This window comes from Protomyctophum bolini (genome assembly GCF_963924005.1).
Source record: "Protomyctophum bolini genome assembly, chromosome: 4".
Lineage (NCBI taxonomy): Eukaryota > Metazoa > Chordata > Actinopteri > Myctophiformes > Myctophidae > Protomyctophum > Protomyctophum bolini.
The window spans coordinates 43,398,646-43,411,570 of NC_137865.1; the positions used below are offsets into that span (position 1 = coordinate 43,398,646).

The following is a 12,925-nucleotide window of genomic DNA, read 5'->3' on the forward strand; positions in this document are numbered from 1 at the left end:
TGTATCCTATGGACAATCAAAATCAGTTGGGAATATTACATTTTTGATGTGGTGTCATAATTATGGCACACTGACTATCACGAAAATGAAAACATGGCACTTAATGTGAAAAAGATTGCAGACCCCTGCTCTAGTCTAAGCCAAGGTGTCGCCACACTCTTACTAAAGCCTAATTTAATTTGCTCACTTCTTCATCGCAGCTCACTTCCAATATATTATATATTCTGGGCTAGTGTGCTTCCACTGAGATAATTGGACTGTTTGAACTCTAGTTGACTATATAGAGCATGTATTGTTTTGTATTGCCATGTTTTGTTCTTGCTTAAATGTAAATCGCTCTCGATTAAGACTTGAGAGCGATTTACACACAAAGCACATAAGCACTTGAACCACTTTGTGAACTCAAGAGTTGGCCACTAGATGGCACCAGTGAATCTGCCTGGTATGAAACCAGTGCGTGTTGTTCATGGTGAAACTCGTAAAGTTCCAAATAGGGGGACAAAACATGGTGAAGCTCGTAAAGTTCCAAATAGCTGGGGGACCAAACTGTTGTGTGACCAACTGTGTAGCCCCCTCCGGTAGATAGATACGTCACAAGGCGTTCTTTGTTGTACAGACATTTATTTAGCGTATGCTAAATGCCGTGAGAACTGAATAAAAACATAAAAGACAATATACATTCAGTACAATATTCTCATAGAGAACAATAATGAAGAACAACACAGGTTACAATAAACAAACACAAATGTAACAAATAAACCTCATTGGCCGCATCCACTTTGGGGGGAATAAACGGGGGAAAACTTCTCAGTATCAGTAGGCTACAATTGACTCTGATATCATGAACTGGAAAACAGCTCTCTCTCTGAATGAACTGGCTCTGCCCTGCTCTGCTAATTATGAGTGATCCAAACCACCCTTGCTCAATCAGCAGATCAGGCTTCCACTGCTCAGAGGTTAAAGTGACTTTAGTCAATCAATCAAACATAAATCACCTCAAAACACATTGAACACAAAGTAGAAAACACAAAGAAACATGAAATTGACATGAAACAAAAAACATTATGAACTTTTAACTTATGTAGTTATTTATAAATGAACTTTTAATTCTGTAGGCAGCTTTTAATCTTGATGACAGCTACAAACTGACCATAATTAGTTAGTTAGTGGTTCTCTACCTGTGGGTCGGGACGCCAAGGGAGGTCCCCACATCATTTTGGGGAGGTCCCCAAAACTCCCCATGGCATGGGCCCAGATGACAGTGAAGTGAAGTGCCAATTTAAGGACGTTTAAGACCTTTTTAATACCTAAAAAAGAAAGAAAAGAGTGTAAAGATGATGTGAATGAAAAATATAGCTGAGATCTACTATTTTCACATTATTTATCTGTGGAACCGAGTCAAACAAAATGTAATGCCTCAACTCCTTTAGCACCAGGTAGCCTACTTGTCAGTATGTGGGGGGTCCCCCAGTTCAATTATGATTATTTTGGGGGTTGCACTTGTGGCCTGAAACGATTGAAATTTCAAACGCTTCCGTGGCCCAGGGTGCCCCAATCTCGTGCAATTTCAGAGCATGTGAATTTACTATGTACTATTATGACGTTTAAAAATAATTACAATTAAGTTACAATAACAATCAAAATTATTTTGCAATTGTAAATTCTAGAGCAGTGAACACACTTGATGTATAAGCTTGAGGACAGGACAATAGTAATTAAAAAATATCTAAACTCAATCAAAACTTTAATTATTATGAACCCAAAATATGTGGATTAGAATATCCAAATTTATAAACACATTCAGAATAATAATCCATATTCATTGCTTCACAATAATAATGTATGTAACAAACCAATAGGAAACGTGTGCGTTTGCTCACGTCGGACGTAAGGGGCGTTGCAGGGGCGTGTTGTAGTACCACAATGCTGTGTTGCCATGTCTGCTTATTATAAGCGACGTTGTGCTTGTTTTCTGTAAAGTTGCTTGTAAATATTGGTAGTAGCTGGTTGCAGCTTTTTGTTTCATAATAATGTTGTTTAAACCAGTGATTAATTTAATTCTCAAACATTTTCATGTCAAGGACCCCCCAGATAATGATGTATTTGAGTGCAGACCCTCATCCGAAAATATTTCATGCCAGGCACAGGCAGGGACAAGAGAAGAGTTGTGTTTCATGTAAATAATACTACTAATAATATATTTTTTAAATCACACCCGTGTGAAGTGAGGGGCGCTCTTATCGACATATCAATTTGCTCGTCCACATATGACATCAATTCTCCATTCATTGTGTCAGACGGAAATCTACACTAATAGCTGAATATAGAATAGAATGGGGTAAAAAAAGAAAATAATAATAAAATAATAATAATTAAGAAATATTCCACAATTACATTACTTTTTTTTAAAAATAGCAGATGCTATTATAGTCTGCTATTTTCAAATATCCCTAGTGGGTGTCTTCTTTTGGGCTTGTTTTCATAGACCGGGTTGCTTGTTTCTCTCGCGGAACCCGGCAACACAGTGCCACAGTAGTTCAACATTCCGTCCGTCCGTGGCCGTGCTCCATTGAAACTGCCTAGCCGCTGTACTGTCGTACAGACCAGACAGATCGCAGGGGGCGGACCGGTGGAAAAGAAAACTTCACAGAGAATTCCAACCGCATTCCCCCTGACGCCCCGCATGATCAACCAAAAACGTTTCATGTTATTGTTTTTGAGGAGGACGCGTTTATTGTGACAGCTGAAGACTGACACACACTGCACACACACACACACAACGGTCTCCCCCAGAGAGAGAGCGAACACCACGGCGCACCCACCCACCGGCGTGGAAGGAAAGGAGAAGGAGAGGAGACGCACACATCTGTGGGAGGAAAAAAAAGGAGGTCACAGGAGGAAAAAAAAGTAACTCAACTTAGCCACAGGTAGCTGTCGTGTCAACGATATCAAAGTGCAGCCAGCCAGGCAGGTCATGCGGGTGATATCTCCGGTTGGAGATCGAACCGCCGCGTTGCAGTAGGTTTAGTAGTCCTTATTGCTTCGTGGGAAGAAGACTAGACTGCTGCTGCTCTCCGTATAGATCCACGGACGGGAACCGAAAGGGAAATCATGTCCCGAAGAAAGCAGAGCAAGCCCCGGCAGATCAAACGTAAGAAATAACTAAATATACTTACTGTTGTGTGATAAATGTGCGTGACTAGTACTGACTGACTGACTAGTATGTTGTTGTGCTTTGTGCGCGAAAGGCGCCGCATGCATGTTTGCTCAGTTCATCTTGAGACTTGAACTCCTAAGACCGCGTACGTTCCCTGTGATAAAGTTAAAACCAATTTAGATTCTCTCTAAACATTGTATGTGACTGATCTTTGTTATAATGATAGACAGCCTATCACCAAGAAACCCCAGGTTAGCCCACAAGGTGTGCCTGTCTTGTAAAGTCTATAGAAATGAATTTCAAAAAATAAAAGTAAAAGTAAAAATGTTGCTTCATTTTTAATATTCAGTAGTCTATAGAAATATTGAACGCGAGGTGGAAAAGTATTCAAAGAGTGGTGGTTCACTTTAGCAACGTTCAAGTTCATATTTTTTGCCTGTGGTCGAATTCACTTAGAAACTAAAGAAGTTTTTAATTTATGACAGCTTTAAAATAAGTGCTTTGTCCAGTAAACAAACTATTATGTGAACGCATATGGTCTCTTGTTTATAGTTCTGTTGTGGAAACGTCACTGTTCTCAGGAAAAAAAGAGAGAGAGAGATGTGAACACAGATAAACAGCGATCCGATCTCAGCCGAGATAAGGATTAAAATTGGATCTTTTTATTTGTTTTCTGTCTGAGGCAGCGCCGAGGCTGGCGTTGCATTTTCCCCAGGCTTTTCAGTTCTCTTTCCAGAGATGGGGCGTCAGATAGCGCGCCTGGCTGATCTCGCCTGCCGATAGCAGTTTACAATTGGATCTTTTTTTCATCTATCCTTTTAACTCAATAATGCATCGCAGGGCGTCCGCTTTGAAAGGCTTTTCTCCCTTGGTCTGGCGCTTGGCTGGTCTTCATGCCCGACGAGTTCTTCCTGTTTATAAGATGTGTGAAGGTTTTATCGCAAGTGATCTTTGGGGTTGATACAAAATATTAATAATACTTTTAACCAATCCCCACCTCTCGCACTCTCTCTCTCTCTCCTCCACCCACCCTGTGAAACTATAAAGGCACAACACAAAAACAACAACAAACATTGCTTTAGAGAAGTTATTGTCTTGTCCTGGTGCCAAGTGCACTGTTTCAGTTCTTCATCCGGGACAGATGCTTCTCTGTGATAAACACATGCAGCAATATCTTGGAGGTCGAGTTGAAACGCTTTCTCCCAAAAAAATATGAACCATAGTGTGCAACCATGCTTGCAGAATGAAAGAAACACGGACCATGCAGTTAATTAAGACGTGCATGTGCTGTGCCTGCAGCATGTGCGTAAAAGTGCGCTTGGCTTGACACATGGTTCCAAGGAAAGGCGCGCTGCACCGCATGCACTCCGAATCCATCATGACACCATGATGTGGTCTCACGCTGCGCGTGCACGCTCCGATTACGAATTTCCTGGTTCAATATATTTATAGTCATGGGTCATGTATAGGCTACTGAACCGTATAGTGGTAGCACAACTTCTACGCATGATTAACCACAAATTAAAGTTTAACATATCCTATGCTGCTGTTGTGTTATTGTGCTGAACGGAGCCCATAAAAAAAAGTATTTTTATACATCTGATTCCATTGGTGGACCCTGTAGTGTAGACCCTAAATGAATGCTTTATCTTGATTCGACAGTTCTTGTATTGACTCTCGGTTGAAATGTATGTACCCATTCTGCATACTGTGAAATACACATTTCAATCTATCAAACAGAGATCTATCTATTCTGAACTCTGAAGGCGAGTACCTACACCCAGCAGGCAGCAGTAGATGAATTCCATGTTGGACTGATAATCCTTGACATACCATATAAGCTAGGGCTTTGTGCTTGCTTTTTGTGCATGCGTGTGTGTGTGTGTGTGACTGTGTGTGTGTGTGTGTGTGTGCGTGCGTGTTGATGTCAGTCTCTCTCTCTCTCTCTCTCTCTCTCTCTCTCTCTCTCTCTCTCAGGGGTGTCATGGTGTTCTTTATCAGTGCTTCTGTAGTCCGCCATGCTTCTCTATGTGGGCAGCCCCTTGCCATGGCGGAGGCCAGTCAGGCTCCCAGCCCCATGATTCTCTTGTGCCTTGGCAGACATTTTGATAGCAGAGAGTGAAGAGTGATAAGGACTTTGGATATAGGTGGTGGTGGAAGTGGTGGGGGGGGGGGGGTGCTACATTGCTAATGTTGTTTTGGTAATGGCTTTTGTTGGAGACCCACATATACTTAAGAGTCCTGGGTTATTATTATATTGTCAATAATATTAACACTGTTATAACCTGGTCAACAGTCAACAGTCCTTTATTTTTTTTGACGTTGGGTACCACAGTGGTACACTCTCTCATGATGTAACATCATTTTATTTAGTTTTACAGTTCCATTTGAGCCAGCAGTGAGTGGATTTGTCCAGGCTGCTTTTTGGAGGGCCAAAGAGAGAGCAGAAGAAGAGACTGTGTTTGTAGCAGATAGATATTTGTCTGTGTCTCTTTGTGCGTCATCCTCCCCCAACCCAACGGTTGGAGATCTCCCAGCCTGATAAGGCTCCTCTCCTCGATGGGGAGATAGGAGAGGCTAGGCAGGCAGGCGGCCCAGTGGGGCTGGGATCCCTGGGCTTATATTTTGGCGGTTGAGATGGGAGACGGGATAAGCTAGGGCAGCGATCGCTCCGCTGATATCTCAGAGAGAGAGAGAGAGAGGGAGAGGGATGGAAGGAAGGAGAGATGAGTGTGGAGCATGCATTATAATTACATCTGGTTGCTGGTCTCATCTCTGTCATATTATCACTCCCATCGTTGTTGCTGTTGTTGTTGTTGTTTTGTTTAGAGCTGGCTGGGGTGTATCCTTATAGATAATTTAAAATGAAAAAGAGTGGATGAGGATGATAAGAGCAGTAAAAGGGGGGATGGCAGGGCCGATAAGGAGGAGGAGAAGAGGAGGAGGAGGGTAGTGGAAGGAAGATAGATAGAGAGGAGGAGGAGGGGGGGTGCATGGGGAGGTCTGGAATACAGAATGTGTAGATGAATGTATTGTGTCTGTTTTTTTTTTTTTTAAAGCAGTCGAACCAGCTCTCCTATAACCTCCCCCATCCATCCATCCCCCCAGTAAGATGTTTGAGGCTGATACGCAAAGGCCTGCTGATGGTAGATGGATAACGGCCTGCGAGATTCACACTGCTGATTGTGTGTGTGTGTGTGTGTGTGTGGCTGGCTGTATACACGCGTGTGTGTGTCGCTTCGGTCCTTATGACATCACCGCGAGGGCTCAGAGGTCAGCGTGAATAATGCGCTGCCTCCCACGGTTAAAGCAAACCATGACGTCTGGCGGGGCCAGACGAGGAAATTGCCACATTGACCTCCTCGTCTCTTCTCCATGTGCAACAGGCAGTCAGTGTTGTTGCCATGTCTGGCTAATTATAAGCGACTTTGTGGGCTTGTTTTTTTGTTTGTTTTTTCTGTAAAGTAGCTTGTAAATATTTGTGGTTTGCGGCTCCGTTGCGTTTTATTTTGGGGGGGGGGGTTCTGTTTCATAATGTTGTTTAAACCAGTGTTTTTCGGACCCCCAAATTAATATAAATAGCCTATGTCTGTGGACCCCCCCCATCTGTAAACGTTTTGTGCCAAGAACCCCCATACAAGTATACATATTCCACATTTTTGAAAATGCCCCTTAGATTTTTATTTTGAAAATAGCTGATGTACAAGCTCACAAAGCATTGCAATGGCACGCTTTGTGTGTGCTTGTCAACTTCATTAAGCCATACATGTCAAAGTGGACGTTATTATAGGCTCTTTAAATATAACCCAGTGGTGTGTGGTATGGTTTTAAATATATCCCAGTGGTGTGTGGTATGGTTTTGGGGGAATGGAACATTTTAGCTGGTGTTTTTTTTTTGTGGTGGTGGTCTGACGACTGACGAGGCTTGGATCACGTGACTGTTTTATAGACACACAGTTGAGAGATTAACTTTCCAAGGACACACACACACACACACACACACACACACACACACACACACACGAGAGAAAGCCACCAAGGCACAGCATGAGTCTGTGTGTGTGTGTGTGTGTGTGTGTGTGTGTGTGCATTTTCTTCTTCTTTGTTCTGCTTTTAGCTTGATGTGAACTTCCGATAAGCCCCAGGGCCTGATCTCCGGTGGAGATAGAGATCGCCAAGTGTGATTAGAGTTGTTATCGGGCCGGAGCAGGCAGGAGCCGAGGCTCCACTGCAATAACAACGAGCCGAGGCAAGAACAGCAACGCCTGGACCCTGCAATCAGTTCCACCCCTAATGGGATTAATGTTGTTGTATAATTAGATGATAGGTGTGAATGCATTTCTTTCTCTCTCAATCTTTCTCGCTCCCATCCTATCTCTTTATGCCTCTCCCCCTCTCTCTCTATATAACTCTCTCTCTACCCCCCATCTCTCGCTCTCTCTCTCTCTCTCCCCCCCCCCCCCCCACCCTTCCCCCCATCCCCCCTCCCTCTCTAACAGGCATTGTCATTGATTAATTTAATTAAAACTAATACCACATATTACTCACGCGAGATTTCGTGTAAGATAGCCTTGAGATGCAGGGAAATTTTTGTGTTCGTTGATGAGTATCTTGGGAGTGTTTTTTTCTCTTTTTTTTTCTTCTCCTGAAGCATGAAAATGGAAGCGCATACAGTAGATACAGTAGCCTATAAGTAATGCTGCTGGGGTGAGAGAGAGAGAGAGAGAGACAGACAGAGAGTGTGAAAGAGAGAAGTTAAGCAGCATCAGCAGCCTGACTGTAGCAACGTTGATGCTACTGACAGATATTAAACTAGCTATAGATGGTGACTGATTGGGGGTTTGGACGCCAGCAAAATGTTCACGATCAGATTGCTTGGTTTGAGAACAACTGCAACACTGACTGTGGAGAGTGACACACACACACACACACACACACACACACACACACACACACACACACATGTGACGTGCACACAATTTTATAAATGAACACCGTATCTTTGTTGTATGACAGTGTCATGCACAAGTATAGCGAAGAAATCCAATCCGATCTACAAGCTCACAACGCGTGACTCAGCTAGTATAGTAGTAGATCATGCTATTTTATAAGTTTATTTTAGTGTAGAAAAGTTTTGAAAATTGTTGAAGCTTTTCACCTGTAATGAAATGCACAAAATAAGGAGACTATATAGGTTGAAAGTGGTTAATGATAACTATACATTGGATCCATGCAAACAAACACGGGTTCACTTTTCCATTTCCTGAAAAGTAACGGTTTTAGTTTGGGCATATACAGAGACAGTGTGTGTGTGTGTGTGTGTGTGTGTGCACGCAAGCACACACACACATGTTGCTACATGTGCCATAACTGTACGCCATAATGCAGAACTGTGTGTTTGTACGTTTCTATTAGAGCCCCGTTGATGGAGTGAGTGAGTCTGTACACTAGGGGGGAAGTTGGCAGGGTTACAGGAGGAAACAGCGTTGTGTTTGGTGTGTGGATGAGTTATGACCCTTTCCTGCTGTTTGCCCATGGGGACAGCCTCACGTGAATTATGGTTCCTGGCCTCAGCGGCTGTTGTAAAACGGTTTCACCTTTGACCTCCTGTTGTGAGAAGTACATAGCATAACAAGGAAGAAAAAAAACATTATGCCTTCCAATCCAAACGGTAGCTTCATTTACATCCAGGGTATTTGCTTTAGCTGCCGTGCTGTGTGCTTTGGAGCGCGGCCTTTGTGGCCTTGGCGTTGCGTATATATATATTTATATATATATGGCTGCTAACATAATACTGTCTCATGCTGCAGGGCAGGTGGATGGTTGGTTACCTGTGTAACCACGGTAACCAGGAGGCCCTCCTCTCAAACACACAGCAGCTGCTGGGCCCATGCTTCTGCACTGTAGGCCAATGGTTCTCAACGTGGCGTCCGGGGACCCCCAAAGGGGTCCTTGAGGGAGTTCCAAGGGGTCCCCCTGCGTGCAGCTAAAAGATAGTTAGGAACCAAATGGACCCTTATGGGTCTGTAACGCAGAGAGTGTGCAAATGGAACCATGATGTGTATACACTCTATATTAACATTGATTTTACAATATAAATTGGGGTCCCACAGATGCCATTCAATGGGGGTCCATAGCATAATGCACTGCAAACGTTTTTGCGGACCCCCATTTCCAAATGGGGGTCCGCGGGCTAATAAATGCTGTAGGCTACTGCTGTCACTGTAGGTGTTTTCTATGTTATGTACAAATGCATACAGTAATTTCTGAACAGTGTACTTTATAATGTATAATATATAATATATAATGTATTATTCATATTGTGTCAAAAACGACTTTCTGGCCTTGACACCCCATACTGTACATTCAAACAGAGAAGTCCTATAATCTGATTGCATTAAACGAAGTGAAACTCACTTTGCCACTTTGCCAGAACTCTCACCACGGGACTCGGGCAATCAATTAATACAGTTGCAACCACTATATTAATGGCAAGTATTTAATTTTTTTTGTGAACTATCCCTTTTAAAGGGACACTTCGCCCTTTTTGCAAAAAGATATATGTTAATGACGTTTAGAAGCTTTAGATCACTTTCCTGGGGGTATTTATGTGTGTAATATGTGGTTTTAGATATTTTAGATTGTAGCAGTGAGCCTGTTGTCTCTGATGTCATGGACACTGGTCTCACTACCTTCCTGGACTACAATTCCCATAATTCTTTGGTGCACTGCTCCTCCTTGTGGAAAGGGGGGAGAGCTGTCTTACTGAGACAACATGTAGTCCAGGAAGGAAGTGAGCCCAGTGTCCATGACATCAGAGACAACAGGCTCACTGCTACAATCTAAAATATCTAAAACCACATATTACACACATTTAAGTATATTTTTATACTTTTTTTTTAATATACTTCCAGTAGTTCCAGAGTAACATTCAGTAGTTACTAGTTGAGTAATAATTTACCAGCAGACATTCTAGACTTTGAGGATTAGTCAATCTATACAGCGCTGCTGGTCGCATTACGTGACCTGGGAGGTATATGAGTCATAGAAAAGAAAGTAATAAGAAAACAACAACAGACGCATCGTGTGTTATTGTGCATATGGTGTCCTGATAATATAGCAGTGACCGGCTAGTAGCTCCATGATGGAATTGTTTGAGCAGAAAATCAAGTCCGAAATAATAATCGGTCTGCTTTAGCTAACCATATTTGGATTAGATTTTCCATTTAGATTGACTGGGGCGGTGGGCGCTTTTATCAAATCTAAATAATATGTGTCTTCTGAATATTAACCCATTCTGACCTGAGATCAGCTTCACACGAGGTTTCCCACTGGACACACACTGGTCTGATTAACCCATTCTGACCTGAGATCAGATTCTAAAAATGTCAGTCGCTCTTCGATTTTTCAAAAATAGCAGACCTACAAGCTCGTAGCGCGCCACTCGGTGGCGCGCTATGAGCTTGTAGATCTGCTATTTTTCAATAGCTAAAGCACGACATGATGCTAACACCAAAACGGGCTCCCGTTCAGAATGGGTTAAGAATGTTTTAATACGCTTGTCACTGAATTATCGTTTGTGACCCCAAGTAGCACCGGTAATGTCAATATATCTATACCTTATTGAACGAATGGACGTTATATTTATATGATATTGGGGTGCACTTGTTGAGTCCGCCACAACGTGGTTGTGAGAATGCCTGGTCAATATATCAATAATGTGAGAGATATGAGACTAGATGTCTGGGAGGTTGGATATCATCATTTTGTGATGGCATACATAAAGTGTAGTTTTTAAGGCTGAATGTATGCATTACAGTAAAGACGTGATGTAATCCCCTGAATTGACCCACCTATTCGAGTGGTTCTATTAATTGCCTTTTCCCACTAAGTTATTAATGTGTGTGTATATAGGCCATTACTGATTATTTTATTATTTTATTTTTTCTTTATTTTCATTCAAAAGTTTTCTTTTTTTTTTTTTACACCAAATAATAAGAATGATTCTGATTATTATTTATACAAAAAAAATATATCTATATATTGTGTAAATATTTTATGGAGGCACCATACCTACTATATTTTCCTCAATATTGGTTCCTCAATACTCGGTTGTATTGTGATGTTTGATTTCATCCATATTTCTGTTTCTGTACTACTTCGGTGTCGGCCAGTGATGTTGGTCACATGGTTGTGTGATCCCTGGTCAGAATGATTCTGTGCGCCACTCGAAGGTGTGTGTGTGTGTGTGTGTGTGTTGTGTGTGTGTGTGTGTGTGTGTGTGTGTGTCTGTGTGTGTGTGTGTGTGTGTGTCTGTGTGTGTGTGTGTGTGTGTGTGTGTGTGTGTGTGTGTGTGTGTGTGTGTGTGTGTGTTGTGTGTGTGTGTGTGTGTGTGTGTCTGTGTGTGTGTTGTGTGTGTGTGTGTGTGTGTGTGTGTCTGTGTGTGTGTTGTGTGTGTGACAGCCAGTGTTATGACAAGGCCCCCCCCAGCAGCAGTGATAAGACAGACCATTTGCTCCTACTGTGCTGAGCGCTGCGTTCAGGGATGTTAAAGCAACCTGGGCAAACATCACCACCTGACCTGGTTTTACTGCCCACAAGGAGGGGCGACACACTGCACAGTACACACACACACACACACACACACACACACACGCACACACACACACACACACACACACACACACGCCCAATTTACAAATGCTTTTCCATTGACTTGATGCTCTTATCCACAAAATGGTCAAAGAATGTAATCGATGAATGAGTTTAATTAGTGAAATCAGCTTGTTGTTGTTGTCGGACGTCAGCTTGTCAGAAATAAATATCCCTCACAATTTTATTATTATTTATGTACCCTAATACAGGTACACTAATTTAATAAAGTGCATTTCATGAGTGCATACAGAACTCATGCCATGACCTATCGTATAGGGCTTAAAGTTCTCAGTCCTGGGGACTGATTTCAGTCCTGAGGATCTCATGGGGGTCATTTAATGAGATCAGTGCAGATCAGTCTTGGGATTGTTTTTGGCTTTAAGCCCTGCTATCGATATATATATAAAACTAAAACACGAAGTGATATGAGTTCAAAGAGATCAAAGGCAGTAGATATGATTGAAGATGACAGGTGTCACTGTCAGACACTTGTCTTGTGACTACTATTAAACTATAGTTTCACCACATCCTAAAAGAACACATTCACAAATGAAAAAAAAGTAGTAAAAAAAAGAGAAAAGTTCTGTGTTTTGGAAAATGGGTTCTTGTTCTTCTGACACGTGTCTTGAGAGCCTATAAAACAGCCATGCGTGAGGGAACGGAGAGGAGAGGAGAGGAGAGGAGAGGAGAGGAGAGGAGAGGAGAGGAGGGGAGAGGAGGGGAGAGGAGAGGAGAGGAGAGGAGAGGAGAGGAGGGAGCATGCGACGGGTCAGAGAAGAGGCGAGGAGAACCGGGCAGGGGGAACGGAGAGCAGGTGAAGAGGAGCGGAGGAGAGAGGCAGCAGGAGGAGGAGAGAGAGAGAGGAGGAGGAGGAGAGAGAGAGAGAGGAGGAGGAGAGAGAGAGAGAGAGGAGGAGGAGGAGAGAGGCAGCAGGAGGAGGAGAGAGAGAGAGGAGGAGGAGGAGGAGAGAGGCAGCAGGAGGAGGAGAGAGAGAGAGGAGGAGGAGGAGGAGAGAGGCAGCAGGAGGAGGAGGAGAGAGGCAGCAGGAGGAGGAGAGAGAGAGATAGAGGAGGAGGAGGCGATAAGGAGCACGGCTACATGGGCGTCGGAGAC

At 43.0% G+C, this 12,925-nt stretch overlaps 1 protein-coding gene across 1 annotated transcript in view; it reads left to right on the forward strand.

Moving 5' to 3' along the window:
- Positions 1–2,882: 2,882 nt before the first annotated feature.
- zfpm1 (zinc finger protein, FOG family member 1) overlaps positions 2,883–12,925 on the forward strand; it is a 113,723-nt gene continuing 103,680 nt past the window's right edge. Inside the window, exon 1 of the mRNA XM_080762247.1 lies at positions 2,883–3,151. Coding sequence (XP_080618373.1) covers positions 3,112–3,151 — 40 coding nt within the window. The 5' untranslated portion in view covers positions 2,883–3,111. The remainder of the gene's footprint in view (positions 3,152–12,925) is intronic.